This window comes from Balaenoptera ricei, chromosome 20 (assembly GCF_028023285.1).
Source record: "Balaenoptera ricei isolate mBalRic1 chromosome 20, mBalRic1.hap2, whole genome shotgun sequence".
NCBI classification, from domain to species: domain Eukaryota; kingdom Metazoa; phylum Chordata; class Mammalia; order Artiodactyla; family Balaenopteridae; genus Balaenoptera; species Balaenoptera ricei.
The window spans coordinates 42,205,863-42,231,293 of NC_082658.1; the positions used below are offsets into that span (position 1 = coordinate 42,205,863).

Genomic DNA, 25,431 nt, shown 5'->3' on the forward strand with positions numbered 1-25,431 from the left:
ACTTATACATTATTTAAATATATTTAACTGTTAAATGCGCTACCCACCAATAATGAAATAGACCTTTATGAAAACTGAAAAAAAAATAATAATAGTAAGGTTCAGAAATGTATCGACCTAGCTGATATACAGGTCACAAACCCTAGCTGATCTTCTCTAAAAATAAAAAGCCAAAGCACAGTTATCTACCATGATGCCTATATATTCCCACCAAGCTACAACTACTTTCTTAGGGTATTATTTTCAAATGTCTGGGTCATAAAGCTTAGAGAGTGATTAATCCAATCTTCCCCTGGCACTCTAGAAAACATGTGATGCAAGTCATCTCCAACTCTGGAAAAGTCTATTTTCTTTTTCTGCCTATTCATCCATCACACCCACTAGACTTCTCATTGAGCACCTAAAACAAAGCCCTAACCTGAGAGAGGGGCCCACTCTCATCCTTTACTATGGCAATTACTTCACTTGGTTTTAGATGACCTCCAGTTAGCATCTTTTGAGAATGTACCTGCCTCTTTAATCTGTATCAGCTGTGAAGGATTAAGACTATTCATTCTGGGAGCTAATCCTAAACTCAGCCAGTCTCTATTTAATTTGGGTTCAAAGGGCGAAAAGGAGTATCTGAATCAATATCATCATTTTCACAGATGAGGAATATGAGTCCAAAGAGGTAACATGAATTGTCTGTGGTCACCTACTTAATTGGTGGCAAACGTCAGAACAGTCCTTTCTAATATATAAAATGAATTTGGAACAATTTAAATTACCCCCCAAGGGGCTTCCCTGGTGGTGCAGTGGTTGAGAATCTGCCTGCCAATGCAGGGGACACTGGTTCAAGCCCTGGTCTGGGAAGATCCCACATGCCGCAGAGCAACTAGGCCCGTGAGCCACAATTACTGAGCCTGCGCGTCTGGAGCCCGTGCTCCTCAACAAGAGAGGCCGTGACAGTGAGAGGCCCGCGCACCGCGATGAAGAGTGGCCCTCACTTGCCACAACTAGAGAAAGCCCTCGCACAGAAACGAAGACCCAACACAACCAAAAATAAATAAACAAATAAATAAAAATTTAAAATAAATAAATAAATAAATAAATTACCCCCCAAGGACATCATATCCACAAGTGACTTAAGAAATAAATCAATGGGGACTTCCCTGGTGGTGCAGTGGTTAAGAATCCACCTGCCAATGCAGGCAACACGGGTTCGATCCCACATGCCGCAGAGCAACAAAGTCCATGTGCCACAACTACTGAGCCTATGCTCTACAGCCTGCGAGCCACAACTACTGAGCCCACACATCGCAACTACTGAAGCTCACACGCTCTAGGGCTGGCGTGCTGCAACTACTGAGCCCATGTGCTGCAATTACTGAAGCCCAGGGGGCCTAGAGCCCATGCTCCACAACAAGAAAAGCCACCACAATGAGAAGCCCACATGCCACAACAAAGAGTAGCTCCCGCTCGCCACAACTAGAGAAAGCCCATGCACAGCAATGAAGACCCAATGCAGCCAAAAAAAAAAAAAAAAAAGTGATGGAAGTTTAAAAAAAAAAAATGAATCAATGGAGAACCTTTGTTCTATTTTGGAACATTAGCTATCTGAGAAGCAAGTAGAAACTGGCACTGTCTCCTTCCCAGGCTGCTGACCACACATCAATCCGTGGTTCCTCCACAAGCTACAGGCATGAGTTTTGCAACAGAAGGGCATGCAAAGAAATTCTCAAGTGCTCATACCACTGACCCCATAGACTTTGCAATAAGAGCCATCAACTTTGGGAATGATTTGGCAACTATAAACTGCCTTGTAATATCATCAGCTGAATTTCTTATAATTATATTTATCTCACCATTGCCAAACTCACAATTTCCTAATCCAATGAATGGATATCCTGCTTCACTTGGCCTCAAATTGGACAAATTTCTCAAGTGCTGTGTGGCTTTAAGGATTTAGATTTCATCCAGTCTTTCTCAACAGGGGCACCATCACATTGTGAGAACAATTCTCCGTTGTGTGTGATTATCCAGTACATTGCAGAAGGTTTAGAATCTTTGGTCCTGGCCTTCTGGATGCAAGTAATCCCACCAGTCACAACCCCCACTCATTTACAAATGACCTCAGGGATACCGCCCCCAGTATTAGCCTTCAGGCCAACCATTAAGTGAACTATTAAGTAAGAAAAAATGTTTACATAAAGATAAAAACCTGACCTCTTTTCCCTGCTACTAAATACTGACTTCTATTCCTCTTTTTAGCCCAGAGATTAGATATAATACTTTATTCACTAACTCCTAAAAAGCAACTTTGTCTGCACTAGTTATATAATTAAAACACTTGTATGGTCAGGGAAATAGGGGAGAAAAGTTACTTCAATGGAATCCAGGCATCTAACTTTGAATTCCAGTCTTCTAGCTATTTACCTTTAGGCAAGTTATTTTCCCTCTTTAGACCTCAGTTTTCTCATCTATTTAAATAAAAGGCATTAGGCTAAATTATCTCGCTGGTTCATTGCAGTTCTAGGAAAAGTAAAACATAATTAACTTGCTTAACTCTTTTCTTTCGACCTCCACGTAGCCAAACAGGGGTGACCACTGACACTCACTACTTCATGTTTCAGAAGCAAGGACCCCAAATCCCCAGGGATAACCATAAGGCAGGACAGTCGCATTCAGCCAGACCCAGTATAGGATTTTACTACAGAATCTGTATCTTGAGTGTATAAAAAGGAGCTGAATTATTTTATGATCCATTAATTAGAGAAGCACCAAGATAATAACAGCAGCAATAGTCACCCTAATTTATGTTTATCTAGCCTAACCGATAACCTCAACCCTGGCTGTATATCAGAATCACTCAAATAGCTTTAAAAAAAAATGCCCCAGCTCCAACCCAGGCCAGTATCACCTGAATCAGAATTTCTGGGGATGGGGATCATTTCTTAAGGTCCCCCAAGCGATTCTGATGTACAGTAAAAACCAAGAACCACTAATTCAGACTTTTCAATCCAAGAAATGCAAAGCAAATGACCAAAAGTTCACACACTGGTTGTACAATCAAACATCAATAAATAAGAATAATCTAGTGTTACTATTTACTGGCATTCTCAATTACATGTAGAGAATCGCATTTCTAGAGAAAAAGGAGAGCTCTACAACAACCCCTTGTTCCTCAATAAAGACTGGCCCTGCCAGAATTAGAATATAACTTTCTGACATGATAAAGCAGTTCAAAGAAAGATTACTACAAATTTGCCCACCCCTGGAAAAGTCCTATCAATCATCAGGCAGTTATAACAGTGTTAGTCAAAGTAGTACGGAGACTGAAATTCCTCACTCTTACTTGCTAGGTCTCACTAAAAGACCTAGCATGTGGGAGGAACGGGAGAAAGTTTAGAGGAACATTTAGGAAAAGACACTTTCAAAACCTGCACTCCAGGTAAAATACATCATTTCCCACTTACTCATCAAAAAGTCCAATGATACAGAAAAAGGTGAAAAAATCTTGGCTCAAATTATTCTTGCTCTTTTCAGAACAAGATCAGTGAAACCAATAGGACAGATTAAATAAGTAAAACATTAAACTTCTCTGACTTACCTCATGTGTAAGGCCAAGCCATCCTGTAGGCTAGAGATCCCCAAGTCAGAGAGCGTATCTGAGCAGACAGAGGCTGGTGACAGAGAGCCCTCCTTCTCCTCCAGTAGGTCCAGCTTCACCAGGTTGCTAATCTCATCCTCTGAGTTATCTTCAGACACAGAACCAATTATGAATCGGGAGTGCTGGTTCAGCTCCACAGGTTTGGCCAAGGAAGAAGGTTCATCCATTATTCCTTCAAAATGATCTCTCAGGGCTATGGAGAAGATGAAGGGTAAGTGAGAAAAGCAGGTTATGGATAATAACCTGTATCTGAGGAAAGTCACAGGTTAGACCTAGTACACCACAGCTGGCACTTGGAAGCAAGGCAGAGTTTGAGAACTAGTTTATTTGGCTATTCTTTTTCAAGGCCTTTGCTCTCTAAAAGAAAAGAAAATCCAGATCATGGGAACTATGCCTAAAAAATTAAAATCAGTTCCCTTTTCCTCAAAGAACATTCTCTCTAAAAACTATAAGCCATTCCCAATATCTATCAATTTGGTGATGTCCAAGAGATAATAATGATCAGTGGAGAAATCTCTGCAGTAGGTGAAAGCTGCTGGTTGTGATACTGCGATTTCAGTTGTTAGTATTGGGGAGAATGCAGGGTAAGGGTTTGGGGAGAGCGGTGGTCATTTGAAACTTGGTGTTTACATAACTATCATCTGGTTCCAAACACTATACTGTGAGAGGCTATGAATTTTACATAAGTGTATATACATATAAATATACACACATGAAGTACATTTACATATGTACATACATATATAAGGCAAACTAAATGCGTGTATACATATACTACACACACACACAGCTTGCTTTAAAACAAACTCCAGATGAGTATTTTTTAATTTAAAAAAATCTTTACTTGTCTCCATGAGTTTTTTCTTAAATCACATCTGTTAAAAATTCACCCCAGGGATTTTGCTGGTGGCGCAGTGGTTAAGACTCTGTGCTCCCAATGCAGGGGGCCTGGGTTCGATCCCTGGTCAGGGAACTAGATCCCACACGCATGCCACAACTAAGAGTTTGCATGCCACAACTAAGGAGCACACGTGCTGCAACTGAGAAGCTGGCAAACCACAACTAAGGAGCCCATGGGCCGCAACTAAGACCTGGCATAACCAAATTAATTAATTAATTATTTAATTTTTTAAAAACTTTAAAAAAAAAAATTCACCCCAAAATGTCTGTTTTGGACTCTAATGTGCTGGTTGCTGACATTGATAGGGAGAAAGTGAATCTACTATCAAATTTAAAATTTATAATTAAAATTATGGAGGTGTTATCTCAATTAAGCACAAGTTTTCTAGATACAGGGCCTTACTAGTCAGGATTAGATGTTGCCAACCGCTAGCAAACTAATTAACAAAGACCAAAACATAGTTCAAAGCTCACAACCACAATAAAAACCCAAACTAAATGAAACAATATTTATTCTGTCATTTCAAAAATGCTATTTAAAAGTCAAAACTACACATCAAATTAGTATTAAACAGCTTGTAGCCTGACCAACGATTTTAATTCAGAGTAATGATTCCCAGTCCTGATACTGAGGTGCCCTCAGAGAAGGTTATAAATAAATAATAAACTTATTATTAATAATTTTATATGCTGTAAACCACTTTGATGTATAAAAGTAAACAGTAGTATTCTTTGACATTAGATAATAAAACATCAAGATTTTAAAATATTTGACAATCATCACTAAATATGTTAAAAACGACACATGCACCATTATTTCGGTGTAATTTATGAATCAGAGCTTATTTGTTTACAAAAACACAACAGAATCTGTAAACCTTAGAGCAGTGGTTCGCAAAGCGTGGTTGCCCGACCACAGCAGCAGCCGCAGCAACCGCATCACCTGGGCTCTACCACAGACTAGCGAACTGTACTGGAACCTACAGGTTGGGGCATGGTAATCTATATTTTAACAAGTCCTGAAATTTGAGAACCACTGTGCTAGAAGAATGAAACAGTAATAACAAATTGCCAGGAATGCTAAAAATACCTATAGACATTTCCTAAAAGCCAGTTGGAGATTCCTTAGGCTAACTTTCATTTTTAAAACCAGAATCAAGTATAAAAGTATCATGTGAAAGGAAAAAATTGACGTCTAAATTCATCATACGGGGGACTTCCCTGGCGGTCCAGTGGTTAAGACTCCACGCTTCCAATGCGGGGTGGTGGGGGGGCCCCGGTTTGATCCCTGGTGGGGCAACTAAGATTCCGCATGCCGCACGGTGTGGCCAAAAAAATAAATTAAATTAAATAAATAAATTCACTATACATTTCTCCCTTGGAATATTAGGTTTCTTTAAAATAATTTTTTTAACAGCTCCAAATTTTATAAAGAGGCACATTTCCAGAACCTTCAAAAAAACCAAATCATTAAAAAGAGAAAAAAAGGACGGAAGGAAAAAAGGGAGAGAAGGAGGTAGGGAGGGAAAAGTTCTAACAGATTTACCACTCTGAAGAACACCAAAAAGTACAGCAGTTGAAAAGGCTACTTCTTTCTCATTTTAGAGCAGTGAATAATCAAGCTTAAAAATAATAGATTAAAAAAAATGTTTCCAAATTTCATCTCAACTAACAGAAAATAATAGCTGCCTTCTTCACAAGAGAAATAAGGCACTCAGGGACAGATTCTAGTTTATAGTCTAAGCAAAATTAGATAACTACACAAAAAAATAGAACTCACTGAGAAAGGAGCAATTCTCCTTTCTTCCATGGGAAAAGAAAAAGGATTAACGAACAAATGAAAGGTTCCATAGGGTCAATTTCAAATTTTTCTTTCCTAGCCAAGAAGAACATGAAGGAACCTATAGGTTCCAGAGACTGAAAGCCACAACGTGTCAACAGCTAAAGAGCCTGTTCACCAACCGGCAGCTCCACTGAGTGGTATTTCCAGGCACAAGCCTACAAACCACAGAAAAGAGAGGTCGTGTATGGAAAATCACTGAGTAGCTGTCCAGACACTCTAGAAGCTACTCCACAGACCGTCCCATTTCCACTGATTCCAGGCCTGAATTGAAGAGAAAAGGTGGTGGATTACTACCTCTGTCAGTCTCAACCACTTCAGGTAACCCACCTCCCACCTCCAGTCTGCCTATATTCTTTTGCGGAAGGCAACTTTTAACATAAAAGCCTACAGTTTTATATTTTAGCACATGAACATAAAATTTTTATCACACTGTAAACATGAGAGAGCATTATTTGTAACTGACCTCTTAAAATTCTTATTGTCTGAGCAGATATCCACCTCCAAAAAGAACTAAAGAGAGAAAGAGAGAGATTTGAAATGTCTTTTTTTAAGAAACCAAAATTTTATCAATTCCTGTTTTGCTCATCACAGTACAAAACTAGTCAAAGTATCATTTCTGTGGTCAAATACACTATTTAACTTGGAGTATAAAGTTCAGTTTTTTAGCTATTGGTTTAAATCTGTAAATCAAAAGCATTACACATTCAAAGACTTTACTATTCACGAAAAGTATTAAACAATAATCCAAGCTTACCATTTCACAAGGTGCCTTTTCCAATTGTATACTTTGATGGACACATTCCGACCCTATGATTTCCAATATTTCATCAAAAAGGAGGCAGTGGGGAGAAAAGAACCACTAGATTCTCAACAATTCAGTCAGGCTCTAATTATGTTTCCAAATGTTTATACCCACCCACAAAGGTTGGGAGCCAAGGAGAGGACAGGTCTCTCATTATTAAGTCCCTAAACTCTAAGGAACCAAAGAATCTCTAGCTACTTCCCAAATCCTGGTTTTCCTTCTATGCCCAACAATTATAATGTATTCGGGGTAGAATTTCTCTGCCTTGACTACATATAACAATTACCTGTGGAGCTTTTTAAAAACACATGAATGGATAAAGAAGATGTGGTGTATACATACAATGGAATACTACTCAGCCATTAAAAACAGAATGAAATTTCACCATTTGCAACAACATGGATGGATTTGGAAGGTATTATGCTTAGTGAAGTAAGTCAGACAGAGAAAGACAAATACTGTATGATATCACTTATACACGGAATCTAAAAAATACAACAAACTAGTGAATATAACAAAAAAGAAGCAGACTCACAGATAGCAAGAAGAAACTACTGCTTACCAGTGGGGAGAGGGAAGGGGGAAGGGCAATAATGGGGTAGGGGATTAAGAGGTACAAACTGTTATGTATAAAATAAGCTACAAGGATATATTGTACAACACAGGAAATATAGTCAATGTATATAATTTTTAATTTATTTTTTGGCTGAGTTGGGTTTTTGTTGCTGTGCGCGGGCTTTCTCTAGTTGTGGCGAGCGGGGGTACTCTTTGTTGTGGTGTGCGGGCTTCTCATTGCGGTGGCTTCTCTTTGTTGCGGAGCACAGGCTCTAGGCACGCGGGCTGCAGTGGTTGTGGCACATGGGCTTAGTTGCTCCGCGGCATGTGGGATCTTCCCGGACCGGGGCTCAAACCCATGTCCCCTACATTGGCAGGCAGATTCTTAACCACTGTGCCACCAAGGAAGTCCCTAGCCAATATTTTATAGTAACTATAAATGGAGTATAACCTTTAAAAATTGTAAATCACTATATTGTACACCTATAACATACAATACTGTACATCAACTATACTTCAATAAAAAAAATTATTAAAAAAAAATGTCTAAACTCCATTCCAGATCTTCTGCATCAGAATCCCTGCTGGAGGGTTTCCCTGGTGGCGCAGTGGTTAAGAATCCGCCTGCCAATGCAGGGGACACAGGTTTGAGCCCTGGTCTGGGAAGCTCCCACATGCCGCGGAGCAACTAAGCCCATGCACCACAACTACTGAGCCATGCGCTCTAGAGCCCACGAGTCACAACTACTGAGCCCGCGCGCCTAGAGCCCATGCTCCACAACAAGAGAAGCCACCCTAATGAGAAGCCCGCACACCGCAATGAAGAGTAGCCCCCGCTCACCGCAACTAGAGGAAGCCCACACGCAGCAACGAAGAACCAATGCAGCCAAAAAAAAAAAAAAAAAAAATCCCTGCTGGGGACCCAGATATTTCAATATTAAGTTCCACAACTGATTGAACCTCTTTACATCCAGGCTTGAAAACCACTGGTCTAGGGTGGAGAAGAAAAAAGAAGGAAAGAACTTCTTTACACTGATAGGGAAATCCTGAACTTCTAAGAGAGGACCCCAAATGACAAGCAACAGGACTGGGGACAGTGCAGGTATGCCAACTGGCAAATTAGGATTTACCCAATTGTGTAGTCTGAGCTAATACTATTCCCTACAATTGTGGTAAAGAAGGGAGTGAGAAGAGGAAGGGAAAAGTATGTAGTTTGGATGGGATGTAACAAAAGGTGCCAGGGGAGCTGGGTCAAAACCTAGGACCAAGATCACACTCTGACTCTGCCACGTTACTGGCAGTGCAAACTTGAACAAGTCACTTACCATCTCTGAGTCACCTCATCTGTAAAAATAAAAAGAGGTCATATGTACCTCATGGGACTACTGTGAGGTCTGAGAGTATAGGAAAGGGTTTTACAAGCACTAAACCAGTGTTTTTCAAACTATGGGTTACCAATAATCAGAATACTAAGAAATTAAGTTAGTGGGCTACAACCAACATTTTAAAATTTAAATATGCAATAGAATAGAAAATGTTAAGAGTTCACCATACTTTATAATGATAAATACTGTTCTGTAAAATTTTGTATCAGTTATATATATATGTCATGACATTAATGTTATCTTATTATGAGTTATGTCCAAAAAGTTAAGTATTTTTAAAAAATTTTTATTGGAGTATAGTTGATTTACAATGTTGTGCTAGTTTCAGGTGTACAGCAAAGTGAATCAGTTAAACATATACCAAAAAGTTGTCTGTTGTGTGTGTGTGTGTATGTGTGTGTGTGTGTGTGTGTATTTGGGGTTTTTTTGGTTGCTCCATGCAGCATGCGGGATCTTACTTCCCCAACCAGAGATTGAACCCGTGTCCCCCTGCATTGGGCGCTCGGAGTCTTAACCACTGGACTGCCAGGGAAGTCCCAAAAAGTTAAGTCTTAAAGCCACAATTAATCCTCACTCTTCTGCCCCCTCCACTTTATGCCCTCAAGCAAGCACAGTGAGTTAAGTACCTAAACCAATGGTTCTTACATTTTCTTAGGTCAAGACACTACTAGAAATCTAATAAAAGCTATGGACCCTTTCCTGACAAAAATGTACCCTGACAAAAATTTTGCTTGCATACAAGTTTGGTATCCCTAAAGCCTTGCCATGAATTAGGCTAAGACTTTTCCTCTAAGTGGACAAATAATGGAATTGACCCCTGGGGAAGCCTCATATAGCTGCTGTCTTATCACCTCCAAAAGAAGGCCTTTCCGCAGATCCAGTTGTAGGATATTCTGCTTAGCCAAATAAACATTTCCTTCGTTATACGAAATGTTGCCAATGTCAAATTTTCTTTTATTTAAAAATACATATAATTGACCCTTGAACAACAGCAGTGGTTAGGGGTGCTGACCCTCCACACAGTCAAAAAGCCGTGTATAACTTAGAGTGGGTCCTCCGTATATGCAGTTCCTTCAAGTCCAAGATTCAGCATCCGCAGATGTGACCAACCTTGGTTCTTGTAGTAATTGCAGTATTTACTACTGAAAAAAAAAATCCACGTGTAAGTGGACCCATGCAGTTCAAACCCCTGTTATTCAAAGATCAACTGTATATGTTCTTGAACTTTTATTTGGGGACTCTTGAAAATATCTGCAGAAGGCTTTCCATGTTCCTAAAAAATGAGGTAACGCTAATTATAGCTAGTGCACTTATTTATTTAGATATTTCTCTAAATAAAATAGAACAGATTTTACCAAACTTAGTAAACATGTTCTCCTTGAACTCAAATGACATGGTATTTTCCAAGCAATTCTAATTAAAGAGGCAGCAATTAGTCTTCATAGCCACTGATAAAAGTATCCAACCTAACACAACATATCCTTGCTCTTTAAGCCATAGTAACTTCACTGAAATTTATTCAGAAAGAATCACTGACTTTTCCTCTTCATTTCTGTCATTTTATTGATGAACTCTTAAATGGATTTTGGTATTAATTCAGTATCCATAAGAGAATTATACAGTTTTTTTTAAGCCGTATTTTATTTTCCTGCAAGTTTTGAATTTTAAAATGACAAGGACTTGTGTTCCAATTTGTGAGATAAATAACGTATATTCAAAGATAAATAAGATTTGGTCCCTGGCTAAGTGGCTGTGGACACTTAAACAATTACAGTAGTATAATAATTGCTAGGTGTAGAAACATAAAAGAAGGGTACATTATCCAAACTTGCAGGTGGTAATGGTGAGGACAAGGATCAAAGAAGACTGCTTGGAGTGGGAAGGCATTAGCAATGAAGAACTAGGGAGAAAAGCAAGGAGGGGGAGGAAGGAGCATTCCATGTAGAAGAAACCACTGAATAAAGATCTAGATGGGGACTTTGCTGGTGGTGCATGGGTAAGATTCTGCACTCCCAATGCAGGGGGCCCCGGTTCTATCCCTGGGCAGGGAACTAGATCCTGCATGCATGCTGCAACTAAGAAGCCTGCATGCCGCAGCTAAGAAGTCTGCATGCTGCAACTAAATGATCCCGCATGCTGCAACTAAAGATCCCACATGCCACAATGAAGATCCTGCCTGCCACAACTAAGGCCCAGCGCAGCCAAAATAAATAAATAAATAAATATTTTTAAAAAAAGACCTAGATGGTAGAGGGAATTCCCCAGTGGCCCAGTGGTTAGAATTCCGCGCTTCCATTGCCAGGGCCCGGATTCAATCTTCAATCCCTGCTCAGGGAACTACACAGGGTGGCAAAAAGAAAAAAAAAAAAAAAAAACAGCAATGTATTTCTTTAGGGTATAATAGTCAGAGAAAATAACATGGTGTACTTATCTGTCCTAGTCCTCATTTCTCAGTCCAGGGATATAGAATGTTTATCAAGGAGGAAGCTGGTACAAACTTCTCACCTTTCAAGAAATCTTTAATGAAGTCTTGCCAAACTTTTGGATAAGGATGGTAGGTCGAAGACATATCCACTTTTGCTCCTGCCTGAAATCCCACTAAAACAACAGTCAAGGAATTTTTTAAAAGCCGTAAGCCATAAAAAGACACTCCTTCCCACCTCCCCCCAAAAAAGTCAGGGGAGACAATAGCAAGATAATTTTCTTAGAAGGCAGATGGAAGAGTGATAAATGACTACACAAACCGAAGAAAACTAAATCATGAGCCATCTGTGGTAAACTTAGAATAAATAAAATTTACATCACAGAATCTCCAAAATGTCCAGGAAGTGGAAGTGAAAGATGGAACTATAAGGAGGACTGGCTGAAATTCTGTTTCAGAAGCTTCAGATCCTTAGATTTTCTTCCCAGCTGTAAAGCCAGGTGCCTGTTGCTCTACCATCTTGGTAAGAGACTGAAGATTTATACTCTACACAGGGTTAAATGGAGGGTTTCTAGGCTGAGGAATGCCAGCAACAGTAAAGGAGAGGGCACCATATTGAAAATGGAGAGATTAAGTAAACATATTGAGTAAGACCTCCCAGCCTTCTTTCCCTAATTTTCACCCTCCAGGAGGGAAACTGAAGGATCCTTCTTTGCAGAATCTAACCAGACCAATGAAAAAAAGCCTCAAGTAGAACATTAGAGATCCCAAATTAAGATGCCCAATCAGATCACCCACAGTGAAATTAATAGTCAACAAGCCTCATTTATATTTTCATAATCTTGAATCAGTTTTTTAATCCTCTCTCTTAAATTGTAGCAGTCAATTAAGGATTACTAGATGTCTGAGAAAAACCTCCAACATGAAAGAATTTTTTAAAAATAATGACTACCTGTAGAAAAAAATGCAACTTGAAGAGATTACGCAAAAAAAAATAAAAGAAATTAAAATTAGGGGGAGGGGAGGGGAGGAAAGGCAACCTGACTTCTGTGGTATTTTCCCCCCAAACACATAACCCTAGTATAATCATGAGAAAACATCAGACAAATTTGAATTAAAGGACAATTCTACAAAATACTTGAACAGTCCTCTTCAAAACTGTCAAGGTCATTAAAAAAAAAAAAGACTAAGAAACTATCACAGATCAGGGGAGACTAAGGAGACATCACCACTAAATGCAATGCAGTTTCTTGGATTAGATCCTGGAACAACAACAACAAAAAATCAGTTTAAAAAAAAACTGGGGAAACCTGAGTAAAGTCTATAGTTTAATTAATAGTACTGAACCAATGTTAACTTCTTGGTATTGACAAAAGTACTGCAACTATATAAGATATTAACATTAAGGGAAGCCTGGTGAAGGGTATGCAGGAAACTTAAGTACTCTTATGTACTCTCTTTGCAACTCTCCTGTAAGTCTAAACTCACTTCAAAATTCAAAAAAAATTAAAAATTTTAATTTTAAAAGACTATCATTATCCTGAGAAAACTAAGAGAAGATATTACTTACATGAAACACAGTGGGATATTTTTAAAAGAAACATTTAAAGAAAAGAAAACGTTCTCAAAAGTTAAAAATACAATCACAGCAATGAAAACACTCAAAACAGAGTTAGAAGATAAAGTTAAGAAAAATCTTTCATAAATCAGAATAAAAAGACAAAAGGATGGAAATAGCCTCATCCACCAGAGGGCAGAGAGCAGAAGCAAGAAGAACTACAATCCTGCAGCCTGTGGAACAAAAACCACATTCACAGAAAGACAGACAAAATGAAAAGGCAGAGGACTACGTACCAGATGAAGGAACAAGATAAAACCCCAGAAAAATAACTAAATGAAGTGGAGATAGGCAACCTTCCAGAAAAAGAATTCAGAATAATGATAGTGAAGATGATCCAGGACCTCAGAAAAAGAATGGAGGCAAAGATCAAGAAAACACAAGAAATGTTTGTAACAAAGACCTAGAAGATTTAAAGAACAAACACCTAGAAGAATCAAAAAACAAAGAGATAAACAATACAATAACTGAAATGAAAAATACACTAGAAGAATCAATAGCAGCATAACTGAGGCAGAAGAATGGATAAGTGACCTGGAAGACAGAATGGTGGAATTCACTGCCACAGAACAGAATAAAGAAAAAAAAATGAAAAGAAATGAAGAGAGCCTAAGAGACCTCTGGGACAACTTTAAATGCAACAACATTCGCATTATAGGGGTCCCAGAAGGAGAAGAGAGAGAGAAAGGACCAGAGAAAATATTTGAAGAGATTATAGTCGAAAACTTCCCTAACATGGGAAAGGAAATAGCCACCCAAGTCCAGGAAGCGCAGAGAGTCCCATACAGGAGAAACCCAAGGAGGAACACACTGAGACACATAGTAATCAAATTGACAAAAATTAAAGACAAAGAAAAATTATTGAAAGCAACAAGGGAAAAAGGACAAATAACATACAAGGGAACTCCCATATGGTTAAGAGCTGATTTCTCAGCAGAAACTCTACAAGCCAGAAGGGCGTGGCAAGATATATTTAAAGTGATGAAAAGGAAGAATGTACAACCAAGATTACTCTACCCGGCAAGGATCTCATTCAGATTCGATGGAGAAATCAAAAGCTTTACAGACAAGCAAAAGCTAAGAGAATTCAGCACCACCAAACCAGCTCTACAACAAAGCTAAAGGAACTTCTCTAAGTGGGAAACACAAGAGAAGAAAAGACCTACAAAAACAAACCCAAAACAATTAAGAAAATGGTCATAGGAACATACGTATCGATAATTACCTTAAATGTGAATGGATTAAATGCTCCAACCAAAAGACACAGGCTTGATGAATAGATACAAAAACAAGACCCATATATATGCTGTCTACAAGAGACCCACTTCAGACCTAGGGACACATACAGGCTGAAAGTCAGGGGATGGAAAAAGATATTCCATGCAAGTGGAAATCAAAAGAAAGCTGGAGTAGCAATACTCATATCAGATAAAATAGATTTTAAAATAAAGAATGTTACAAGACACAAGGAAGGACACTATATAATGATCAAGGGATCAATCCAAGAAGAAGATATAACAATTATAAATATATATGCACCCAACATAGGAGCACCTCAATACATAAGACAAATGGTAACAACTATAAAAGAGGAAATCGACAGTAACACAAAAATAGTGGGGGACTTTAACATCTCACTTACACTGATGGACAGATCATCCAGACAGAAAATTAATAGGAAACACAAGCTTTAAATGACACAATAGACCAGATAGATTTAATTGATATTTATAGGACATTCCATCCAAAAACAGCAGATTACACTTCCTTCTCAAGTGCACACAGAACGTTTTCCAGGATAGATCTCATCTTGGGTCACAAAACAAGCCTCAGTAAATTTAAGAAAATTGAAACTATATCAAGCATTTTTTTCCGACCACAATGCTATGAGACTAGAAATCAGTTACAGGGAAAAAAAATGTAAAAACCACAAACACATGGAGGCTAAACAATACATTACTAAATAACCAAGAGATCACTGAGGAAATCAAAAAATACTTAGAGACAAATTACAATGAAAACACGACACTCCAAAACCTATGCGATGCAGCAAAAGCAGTTCTAAGAGGGAAGTTTATAGCAATACAATCCTACCTCAAGAAACAAGAAAACTTTCAAATAAACGATCTAAGCTTACACCTAAAGAACTAAAGAAAGAACAAACAAAACCCAAAGTTAGTAGAAGGAAAGAAATCATAAAGATCAGAGTATAAATAAATGAAATAGAAACAAAGAAAACAATAGCAAAGATCAATAAAACTAAAAGCTGGTTCTTTGAGAAGATAAACAAAATTGATAAACCTTTAGCCAGACTCATCAAGAAAAAGAGGGGGAAAAAAAAGAGAAAAGGATGAATAATAAGAGAGAAAAGATAAGAGTATTAGAGAACTTATTCAGAAGGTCCAACATATGAAGAAGAGGCGCTCCCAAAAGCAAGAACAGAACAAAATAGTGGAAAGCCTTTAACTGATGTAATAATTCAATAAGCTTCCTAAAACTGAAATGCATAATGGTCAGATTAAGAAGGTCCATCAAAGGCCTACTACAACAAACAAAAACAGACACCAAGGGACATCACTGAAATTTTAAAAACTGAAGACAAAGAGAAAATCCTATAAGCCTCCAGAGAGGAAAGAAAGGCCACGTACAAAGGAGCAAGAATCAGAATGCCCTTCAGACTTACCAACAAAAACAGTGGAAGCCTGAAGGTAGTGAAACAATGCCTTCAAAATTCTGAAGGAAAATTATTTCGAACCTAAAATTCTAGATCCAGTCAATGTTTCAACAACTGTGAGGATAAAGACAGTTGAGACAGCAAAATCTCAAAATAATTACCTCCTAGAATGGAGCAATTAGAAAATATATTTCATTTTACAAACAGCAGTGCAATAATTGATACAGCCAAGAATCATAAATGTATGTTAAAACCACTGGGTAAGAGATTATTCAAAAACAGGATATTCCTGTGGTCTTAAAAAAATCACCTTACAGAAGAGGATTCTGGGAAGATGGTAGAGTAGGAAGTACTAGGACTCTGTCTCCCCACCTGGACAACAATTGTACTGGCAGAATCTGTCTGATGTAACTATTTTGGAATACTGGAATCTATTGAAAGCTTGCAACTTCCAGGGGCAGACTTTGGAGGTTAATTGTGGTTAATTATGGTCAATTGCATTTCTTAGTATAGCAGCAGCTATCCATCCACCACCCTCAGTTACATGGCAGTTATCACCCAACTGTGCACATGTTCCTGGAGCAACACACATGCAGGTTGTGGGAGCCAAGGTGGACAAAAATAACCCTGTCTTCCAAACACTGGGGATCTGTGCTCTGATCACTGATTGCTGTTTCTGATCACATAGGTGGAGACAAAGAGGCAGACAGCCATAACTGTTACACCTCCTCTCATTGTTGCAAGTCCCTCTCCCTCTAGCTGAAGTGACTTCTGGGGGACTTAAAGAACCAGTGCCTTTTTATGCCCCCTTCATTTTCCTTTTTCCCCCCGTTTGGGAGCCAGACACTAAACACTAGTACATTCAAAAACTACTGCATATACAGGGAAAAATTAGAAAGTGACTGAACATGCCCAGAGGAAGACACAGGAAAAGACTTGAAGAGACCTAAAGTTTATACCTCAGGTTTACCTTCAGCACAGAGACAGCCTACAACAGTCAAAAAAACAAAAATCACAATAAGAAAGCATCAAATTCTGGGAAGAAAGAGAATCTGATTTCCAGAGTTACCACATTATTAGAATCAAATGTCCAGTTTTCAACAAAAGATCACAAGGCAAACAAAGCAAGAGGAAAGTATGGCCATTTCAATAAAAAAAACAAAAAACTTAAACCAACAGAAACTGTTCCTAAAAAATACCAGATGGCAGATATTCTAGACAAAAATGTTAAAACAACTGTTTAAAAGATACTCAAAGAACTAAAGGAAGATGGGAGAAAGTCAAGAAAACAATGTCTAAATAAAATGGAAATATGAATAAAGAAATAGAAAACCTAAAAAGAAACCAAAAAGAAATTCTGGAGCTGAAAAGTACAATAACTGAAATGAAAAATTCACTAGGGGACTTAAAGGCAAACTTGAGCAAGCAGAAGAAAGAATCTGCAAACTTTAAGACAGAACATGTAAATTATCAAGTCTGAGAACAGAAAGAAAACAGATTGAAGAAAAGTGAACAGAGACTAAGGGAGCTGTGGGACACCATCAAGAAGACCAAAATATGTATTGTGAGCTCTCAGAAGGAGAAGTGAGAAAATAACAGAGAACATATTTGAAGAAATAATGGCTGAAAACTTCCCAAATTTGATGAAATACATGAATATAAACATAAAAGAAGCTTAACAAACTCCAAGTGAGACAAACTCAAAGTGACCAACATAGACATACTTTATAATCAAACTTTTAAATGTCAAAAGACAAGGAGAGAATCTTGAAAGCAGCAAGAGAAAAATGACTCATCACATACAAGAAAGCCTCAATAAGATTATAAGCAGATTTCTCATCAGAAACTTTGGAGGCCAGAGGCAGTGGGCCAATATAGTCAAAGAGCTAAAATAAAAAGCTATCAACCAAGAATCCTATATCCAGCAAAGCTGTCCTTCAAAAGAGAGGGAGAAATTAATACATTCCCAGATAAACAAAAGCTGAGAGAGTACATTACCACTAGACCTCCCCTGCAAGTAATGCTCAAGGGAGTCCTTTCAAGGTGAAATGAAAGGACACAGACAGTAACTCAAATCCATATAGAGAAGTAAAGATTTCAATAATGGTAAATATATGGGTAATTACAAAAACAAGCATTATTGTAAAAATGATTTATAACTTATTTTTTGTTTTCTACAAGATCTAAGAGACTAATACATTTAAAGAAAAGAAACAATTGTTCATCTAAAAACTAGTATTATTGTAACATTGGTTTGTAACTCCAAATCTTGTTTTCACATAATTTAAGAGACTAATGCATTTAAAATAATTATTAGTGTATGCTTTGGAGCACACAATGTATTAAGGTGTAATTTTGTGACATCAGCGACCAAAAGAGGTAAGGACGGACCTGTAAAGGAGAAGAGTTTTGGTATGTTATTGAAGTTAAGCTAGTATAAATTCAAATTATGGTGTTATAACTTTAGCATGTTAAACATAATAACCATGGTAACCACTAAGAAAATATCTATAGAAAATATACAAAAGGAAATGAGAAAGGAATTTAAACATCTCACTATAAAAACACAACTAAACACCAAAAAAAAAAAAATACAAAAATACAAAAGAAAAATAAAAGATTTAATACGAGAGATAATTATAAACATTTATACACCTAATGACCATCAAAGTGTATGAAGCAGAAGCTGACAGAATTGAAGGGAGAAATAGACAGTTCCACAATAACAGTTGGAAACTTCAATAACCCACTCATAATAATGGATAGAACAATCAGACAGAGGTAATCAAGGAAATAAAGGATTTAAACAACACAACAGAGCAACTAGATCTAGCAGACATACACAGAACACACCACCCAACAACAATATCATACACATTCTTCTCAAGTTCACATGGGATATTTTCCAAGACAGCAGACATTAGGCCACAAATTGTCTCAATAGGTTTAAAAAGATAGATGTCATACAAAGTACCTTCCTGTCCGCAACAGGATGAAATTAAAAATCAACAACGGAAGGAAAACTGGAAGAAACTGTGGAAATTAAACAACACTCTTTTAAACAACCAATGGATCAAACAAGAAATCACAAGGAAAATTAGAAAATACTTAATGACAAATGAAAACAAACCACACCAAAACTCATGGGATGCAGTGAAAGTAGAAATAAGGGGGAACATTACAGTTATAAACATTTCCATTAAAAAACAAGAGGGCGCTCGCTGGCAGCCCAATGGTTAGGACTCGGCACTTTCACTTCCATGGCCTGGGTTCAACCCCTAGTCAGGGGAACTAAGATCCTGCAAGCCACATGGCGTGGTCAAAAAAAAGAAAAAAGAAAGAAAGAAAGAAAGATTTCAAATCAACAACATAACTTTAAAACTTAAGGAACAAGAAAAAGAAGAGCAAACTAAATCCAAAGCTACCAGAAGGAAGGAAACAATAAAGACTAGAGCAGAGAGAAATGGAATAGAAAATAGAAAAACAATAGAGAAAAACATCAATGAAACCAAAAGTTGTTTCTTTGAAATGATCAACAAAATTGACATCCTTTACTAGACAGACTATGAAAAAAAGACAGAAGACTCAAACTACTAAAATCAGAAATGAAAGTGGGCACATCACTACTTATTCTACAGAAAGGAAAAGGATTGTAAGAGAGTACTATGAAAAACTGTATGCCAACAAATTGGATAACCTAGATGAAATGGATAAAGTCCTAGAAACAAAAACATACCAAAACTAAATCACAAAGACATAGAAAACCTGAATAGGCCTATAACTGGTAAGGAGAACAGTAATCAAAAATCTCCCAATAAAGAAAAGCCCTGGATCTGATGGCTTCCCTGGTGAATTCTACCAAACAATTAAAGAAGAACTAGTATCAATTCTTCTCAAACTTTTCCAAAAAATTGAAGAGAACACTTCCTAATTCATTCTATGAGGCCACAGTTATTCTGATACCAAAGACAAAGACATTATTAGAAAGGAAAGCTAAAGACTAATATTCCTTATTAACATCCTCAACAAAAAACTAGCAAACAGAATTCAGCATATTAAAAGTCTTATACACCATGAACAACTGGGATGCAAGGATTCCACTGGATTCCTAGAATGCAAAGATGATTCAAGATACATAAATCAATCTATGTAATACACCACATTATCAGAATGAAGGGAAAAAACACCCATATGATCATCTCAATTAATACAGAAAAAAGCATTTGATAAAATTCAACACACTTTCATGATAAAAACACTCAACAAGGGCTTCCCTGGTGGTGCAGTGGTTTAGAATACGCCTGCCAATGCAGGGACACGGGTTCGAGCCCTGGGCCGGGAAGATCCCACATGCCACGAGGCAACTAAGCCCGCGCACCGCAACTACCAAGCCCATGTGCTCCACAACTAGAGAGAAGCTTGTGCACCACAGTGAAGAGCCCACATGTTGCAACAAAAAAAAAAGATCCCATGTGCTGCAACTAAGACCCAACACAGCCAAAAATAAATAAACAAATAAATAAACATTAAAAAAAACCCATAAACCCAATTCAAAAATGGGCAAAGAACTTGAAGAGACCTCTCTCCAAAGAAGACATACGAATGGCCAATAAGCACAACATCAATATCCTCAAACTACTTATCATTAGGAAAATACAAATCAGAACTAAAATGAGAAGCCACTCCACAGTAATTAGGATGACTACTATCAAAAACACAGAAAACAAGTGTTGGTAAGGATGTGGAGAAGTTAGAACTCTTCAGGTGCTGTTAGTGGGAATGTAAACTGGTACAGCTACTGTGGAAAACAGTATGGTGGTTCCTCAAAAAATTAAAAATAGAATTGTCATATGATCCAGCAATTCCACTTCTGGGTATATACCCAAAAGAACTGAATGCAGGATTTCAAAGAGATATTTGTACACCCATGTTCATAACAGCATTATTCAGAATAGCTAAAACTTGGAAAAAACTCCAAGTGTGCATTGATGGATGAATGGATAAGCAATATATGATATATACATACAATATTATTCAACCTTAAAAAGCAATATGCTACAAAGTGAATAAACCTTGAGGATGAAATAAGTCAGTCACAAAAAGACAAATACTGTATGACTCCACTTATATGAGGTACTTAGAGTAGTCAAAATCATAGACCGAAAGTAGAATGGTGGTTGATGGGGGCTGAGGGAAGGGAAAATGAGTTATTGTTTAAAGGGTATAGAGGTTCAGTTTTACAAGGTGAAAAAAGTTCTGTAGATAGATGGCAGTGATAGTTGCACAGCATTATGAATGTATTTAATACCAAACTGTACATTCTTAAATGGATAAGATGGTAAATTTTAGGACTTCCCTGGCGGCACAGTGGTTAAGAATCTGCCTGCCAATGCAGGGGACGCAGGTTCAATCCCTGGTCCGAGAAGATCCCACATGCCGCGGAGCAACTAAGCCCGTGCACCACAACTACTGAGCCCACGTGCCACAACTACTGAAGCCTGCGCACCTAGAGCCTGTGCTCCCAACAAGAGAAGCCACCGTAATGAGAATCCCGCTCACAGCAATGAAGAGTAGCCCCTCCTTGGGCTTCCCTGGTGGCGCAGTGGTTAAGAATCCACCTGCCAATTCAGGGGACATGGGTTCGAGCCCTGGTCCGAGAAGATCCCACATGCCGTGGAGCAACTAAGCTCGTGCACCACAACTACTGAGCCTGCACCCTAGAGCCCGCGAGCCATAACTACTGAAGGCTGCGTGCCTAGAGCCCGTGCTCCGCAACAAGAGAAGCCACTGCAATGAGAAGCCCGCGCACTGCATGCAGGAGTAGCCCGCACTCACTGCAACTACAGAAAGCCCACGCACAGCAACGAAGACCCAACTCAGCCAAAAATAAATAAATTTTTTTTAAAAAAGATGGTAAATTTTATGTTATATATATTTTACCACAACAAAAAAAATTGGAAAGTCACCTCACAGATTACATATTAATTACAAAAGGGAACAGGGATTTTTACAATGAAGAAATATGGTGGACACCATCATAACTAGGTGTTCAAACTAAACTTCACCAATAACAGGACAAATGGACATTAGGTGCTTCTTGGTGTGGTGCAGTTAGAAGTATACGATACTACGAATGTAGTATTTTTGACAAAGATGGTTAACTTCAATCTAATAACGATGAAATTGTCAAACAAACCCAGGTTATAGGAACTTTTACGAGACAACTGACTTGGACTCTTTAAAAATGTCAATGAAAGATAAATGCTATGAAAGACAAAAAAAAGAGTAGGGTGACTGTTCTACATTAAGGAGACTAAATACACTTCAGAACCAAGTGTAATAAATGATTCTTGACTGGATCATTAATTAAAACATACACAGTTATAGGGAATTCCCTCTCAGTCCAGTGGTTAGGACTCAGGACTTTCATTGCCGAGTTCAATCCCTGATCGGGGAACTAAGATCCTGCAAGCTGCACAGCGTAGCCGAAAACAAAAACAAAAACAAAAACATACACAGTTATAAAGGACATTACTGGGTCAAGTGTGGAAACTTAAAATATATATATATTAGATACTGTATGACTATATATTAGATATTATATGAACGTTAAATTTGGGGAATCTATAATGGTAAGTGGAAAAATATTTACCTCCCATGCACTCTTTCTCAGGATGCCACTGGAGAATATTCTCCACCAAAATGAGGGAATAAACCAATAATGGGGAAAACATGGGAAATAATTTCTCCATAGCAGAGTAGAAATAAAGAGAACCCCCAGAATGACAGTGAAGAGTAAGCCAGGACAACAGCTATGTACTAGAAGTAGAAGGCAGACAATTTATAGGTTGGAGCCAGTCAGAAGACTCTAAGAGAGATTTTACAGAAGATAAAAATTAATAGAACAGCTGATCATCTCAACATTCTCAGAGATTTAGAAAATGATGAAGAGTAAGGCTGAATAAATGACAGATCGGTACAGAGAAAACTAAGAAAAAAAAAAAAAAAAAAAACAAGACCATTATTAACTCCAAGGAAAGAGTTGTACAGGAAAGAAATGGGATTTTATGCAACCAAATTGTGTATAGCAGTTACACTTTCATAATACTGTAGACACTGAATACTGATAGAACAAAAGTTACAACATAACTTGACTGGGTAGTTTGATGGTGGGAGATGGGAAAGGCAAAGGTGAACAGTGAGGGTAAGGAGAGGAAAGAGAACCAAATCTTCATCTTCCACAGTAGGAATCCAGTAGGTAATACCTAAAACTGAAAAATCAAGATGTAGGAAGACCAGTTTTTTATTTACAGACAAAGGGGTGTAAGAAATATATCAGCTAAAATAAATGAAAGTGGGAAGGGGCTAAGGACTGCTGTTTTATTGTAACAAACTTTGTGGAACAATATGACTTTTATTTTTTTATTTTTTAAATATATTTATTTATTTATTTATTTATTTTTGGCTGTGTTGGTTCTTCGTTGCTGCCCGCGGCCTTTCTCTAGTTGCGGCGAGTGGGGGCTACTCTTCGTTGCGGTGCGCGGGCTTCTCATTGCAGTGGCTTCTCTTGTTGCAGAGCACGGGCTCTAGGTGCAAGGGCTTCAGTAGTTGTGGCACGTGGGCTCAGTAGCTGTGGCTCACGGGCTCTAGAGCGCAGGCTCAGCAGTTGTGGCGCACGGGCTTAGTTGCTCCACGGCATGTGGGATCTTCCCGGACCAGGGCCCAAACCCGTGTCCCCTGAATTGGTAGGCAGACTCTTAACCACTGTACCACCAGGGAAGTCCCAATATGACTTTTAAACTATGTACACATATCACTTTGATGAAAATAAAAATGTAAACAGTTCATCCTATAATGTTAAGTGAAGAAACCAAAGATGAAGAATGGTGTGTAAAGTATTTATAATTTGTATTAAAAAGTTGGCAGAGTGGGAAGAGAATACATGAGCATCTGTTTGAATATGAATAAAATCTTTGGTAATTATTAAGAAATAATTAACTTTAAATTTAAATTAACATGTCTGATAATTACTATTAAGAAATTATAATAAGAAATAAATAACACTGCTTGACTCTGGTAAGGGGAACTGAGTGGCTGCAAGACAAAGTTAGGACAGAGCCTGTCACTGTATACACTTTTGTACATTTAAAATTTTGAACTATGTGAACATATTACTTATGTATTAGCATAACTAAAGATTTTAAATAAGTTTAATAAAAAGCTTTACCCATTAGTTTCTTGCTACTCTGACTCCTTATCTCATATCTGCCTGAGCATTTAAGTAGACAACTGGCACGTCATTCACTCATTTATTAATATGTGTTACTGTGTAACTGACTCTGTCATCTCCTCAATGAACAGCTGGAAGTTTTCAACAGGAGTATCAGATAAAATATTTTCATATTAAGTGTAAAGCTGGACTAGAAAAATCCTAAGGTACATTCAAAAACTAAAAGTTCTCTTCAGTACTTGGATTTTTATAAAATGGAATCATAGGGAAATTAAACAGCTTGCCTTGTCAGGCCCAGGAATACTACTAAATGCTGAAGCACAAAACACAAACAACCCAGCTATCTGTCCTCTTGGTGCCAATTTACTGATATAACACCTAGCAAACTTAAAAACTAATCAAGCTCCTATCAACCTACTAACCCCCCTACTTGGCATGTGTATAAATGCATACATATACATGTGTGCCAACTTACATGACTTAAGGAAAGATTTGAGCAGTCTACAAAAACAGAGGGTAATTTTTAGGAACTCCATGAGTGAGTGTACTCTCTATTTCCACCATAGGAGATAGCTAGATATTCATAAATGAAACCTTATACTTCCTGAAAAAAATTCTCTAAGACTGAGTCTGCTTTTCAAACTTAACTCCATGAATTCATTCAGAATTTTCAACTTCATGTTACCATTTCCAAAAATGAAAATCATTATACAAGCTTATTCTGTCTGGGATGTCCACTCTGCCATGCAATTTCAATTCTTGATGTCATGTGATGGTAAACACTACTGTGGTTCCTTATATAAAGGAGGGTGAGTGCAGCATGCTGAAAGGATGGAATAGGCCTAAGTCCCAAATAACATCATTGGAAGGCCGAACCAATTGGGACCACCAACCTTTGGGTAAGGAATTAACATCCCTTGTTGTTGAAGTCTCTTTTCACTTGCTTCCTTAAACATCCTGAGACTAGAGGCTAAATGGCTTTATGGTAGCGTGAGAACATAACAAGTTGGTAAGAGAACTGGGTATCATTAGAGCACACACAGTAAGACTGACTTGTTGAACTCATAAAAACCTATGCCCTATCAATCAGATTCATACTCTTTGTGTAAGTGAAGTGGCCTTATGACACTACTTGTCATAGTTTCCTCTATTTAATATCATCTCACATAGTCCATTAGATCCAAGTAAAGTAGTGAATACTCACTAAATTTTAAAATTAGTGAGACAAACAAAAAACGAGTTAAGCAATAATCTGTTAAAGTGGAAGATCAATGAAGGCTTCCTTTAAAAATGTTACTCACCTCAATAGTTAAATTTTTTTTGGCCAGTGAGTGTTTGGTGTTCATTTACTTC

The 25,431-nt window shown here is 37.8% G+C and overlaps 1 protein-coding gene across 4 annotated transcripts in view; it reads right to left on the bottom strand.

The window, feature by feature from the left end:
* Positions 1 to 25,431, bottom strand: part of ACACA (acetyl-CoA carboxylase alpha) — a 266,475-nt gene that overhangs the window by 203,224 nt on the left and 37,820 nt on the right. For all 4 annotated transcript variants that reach the window (XM_059908198.1, XM_059908197.1, XM_059908199.1 and 1 more), the window contains exons 2-3: positions 6,856 to 6,902; positions 3,590 to 3,842 (exon numbers count right to left, since the gene is read on the bottom strand). In XM_059908198.1, coding sequence (XP_059764181.1) covers positions 3,590 to 3,842; positions 6,856 to 6,902 — 300 coding nt within the window. The remainder of the gene's footprint in view (positions 1 to 3,589; positions 3,843 to 6,855; positions 6,903 to 25,431) is intronic.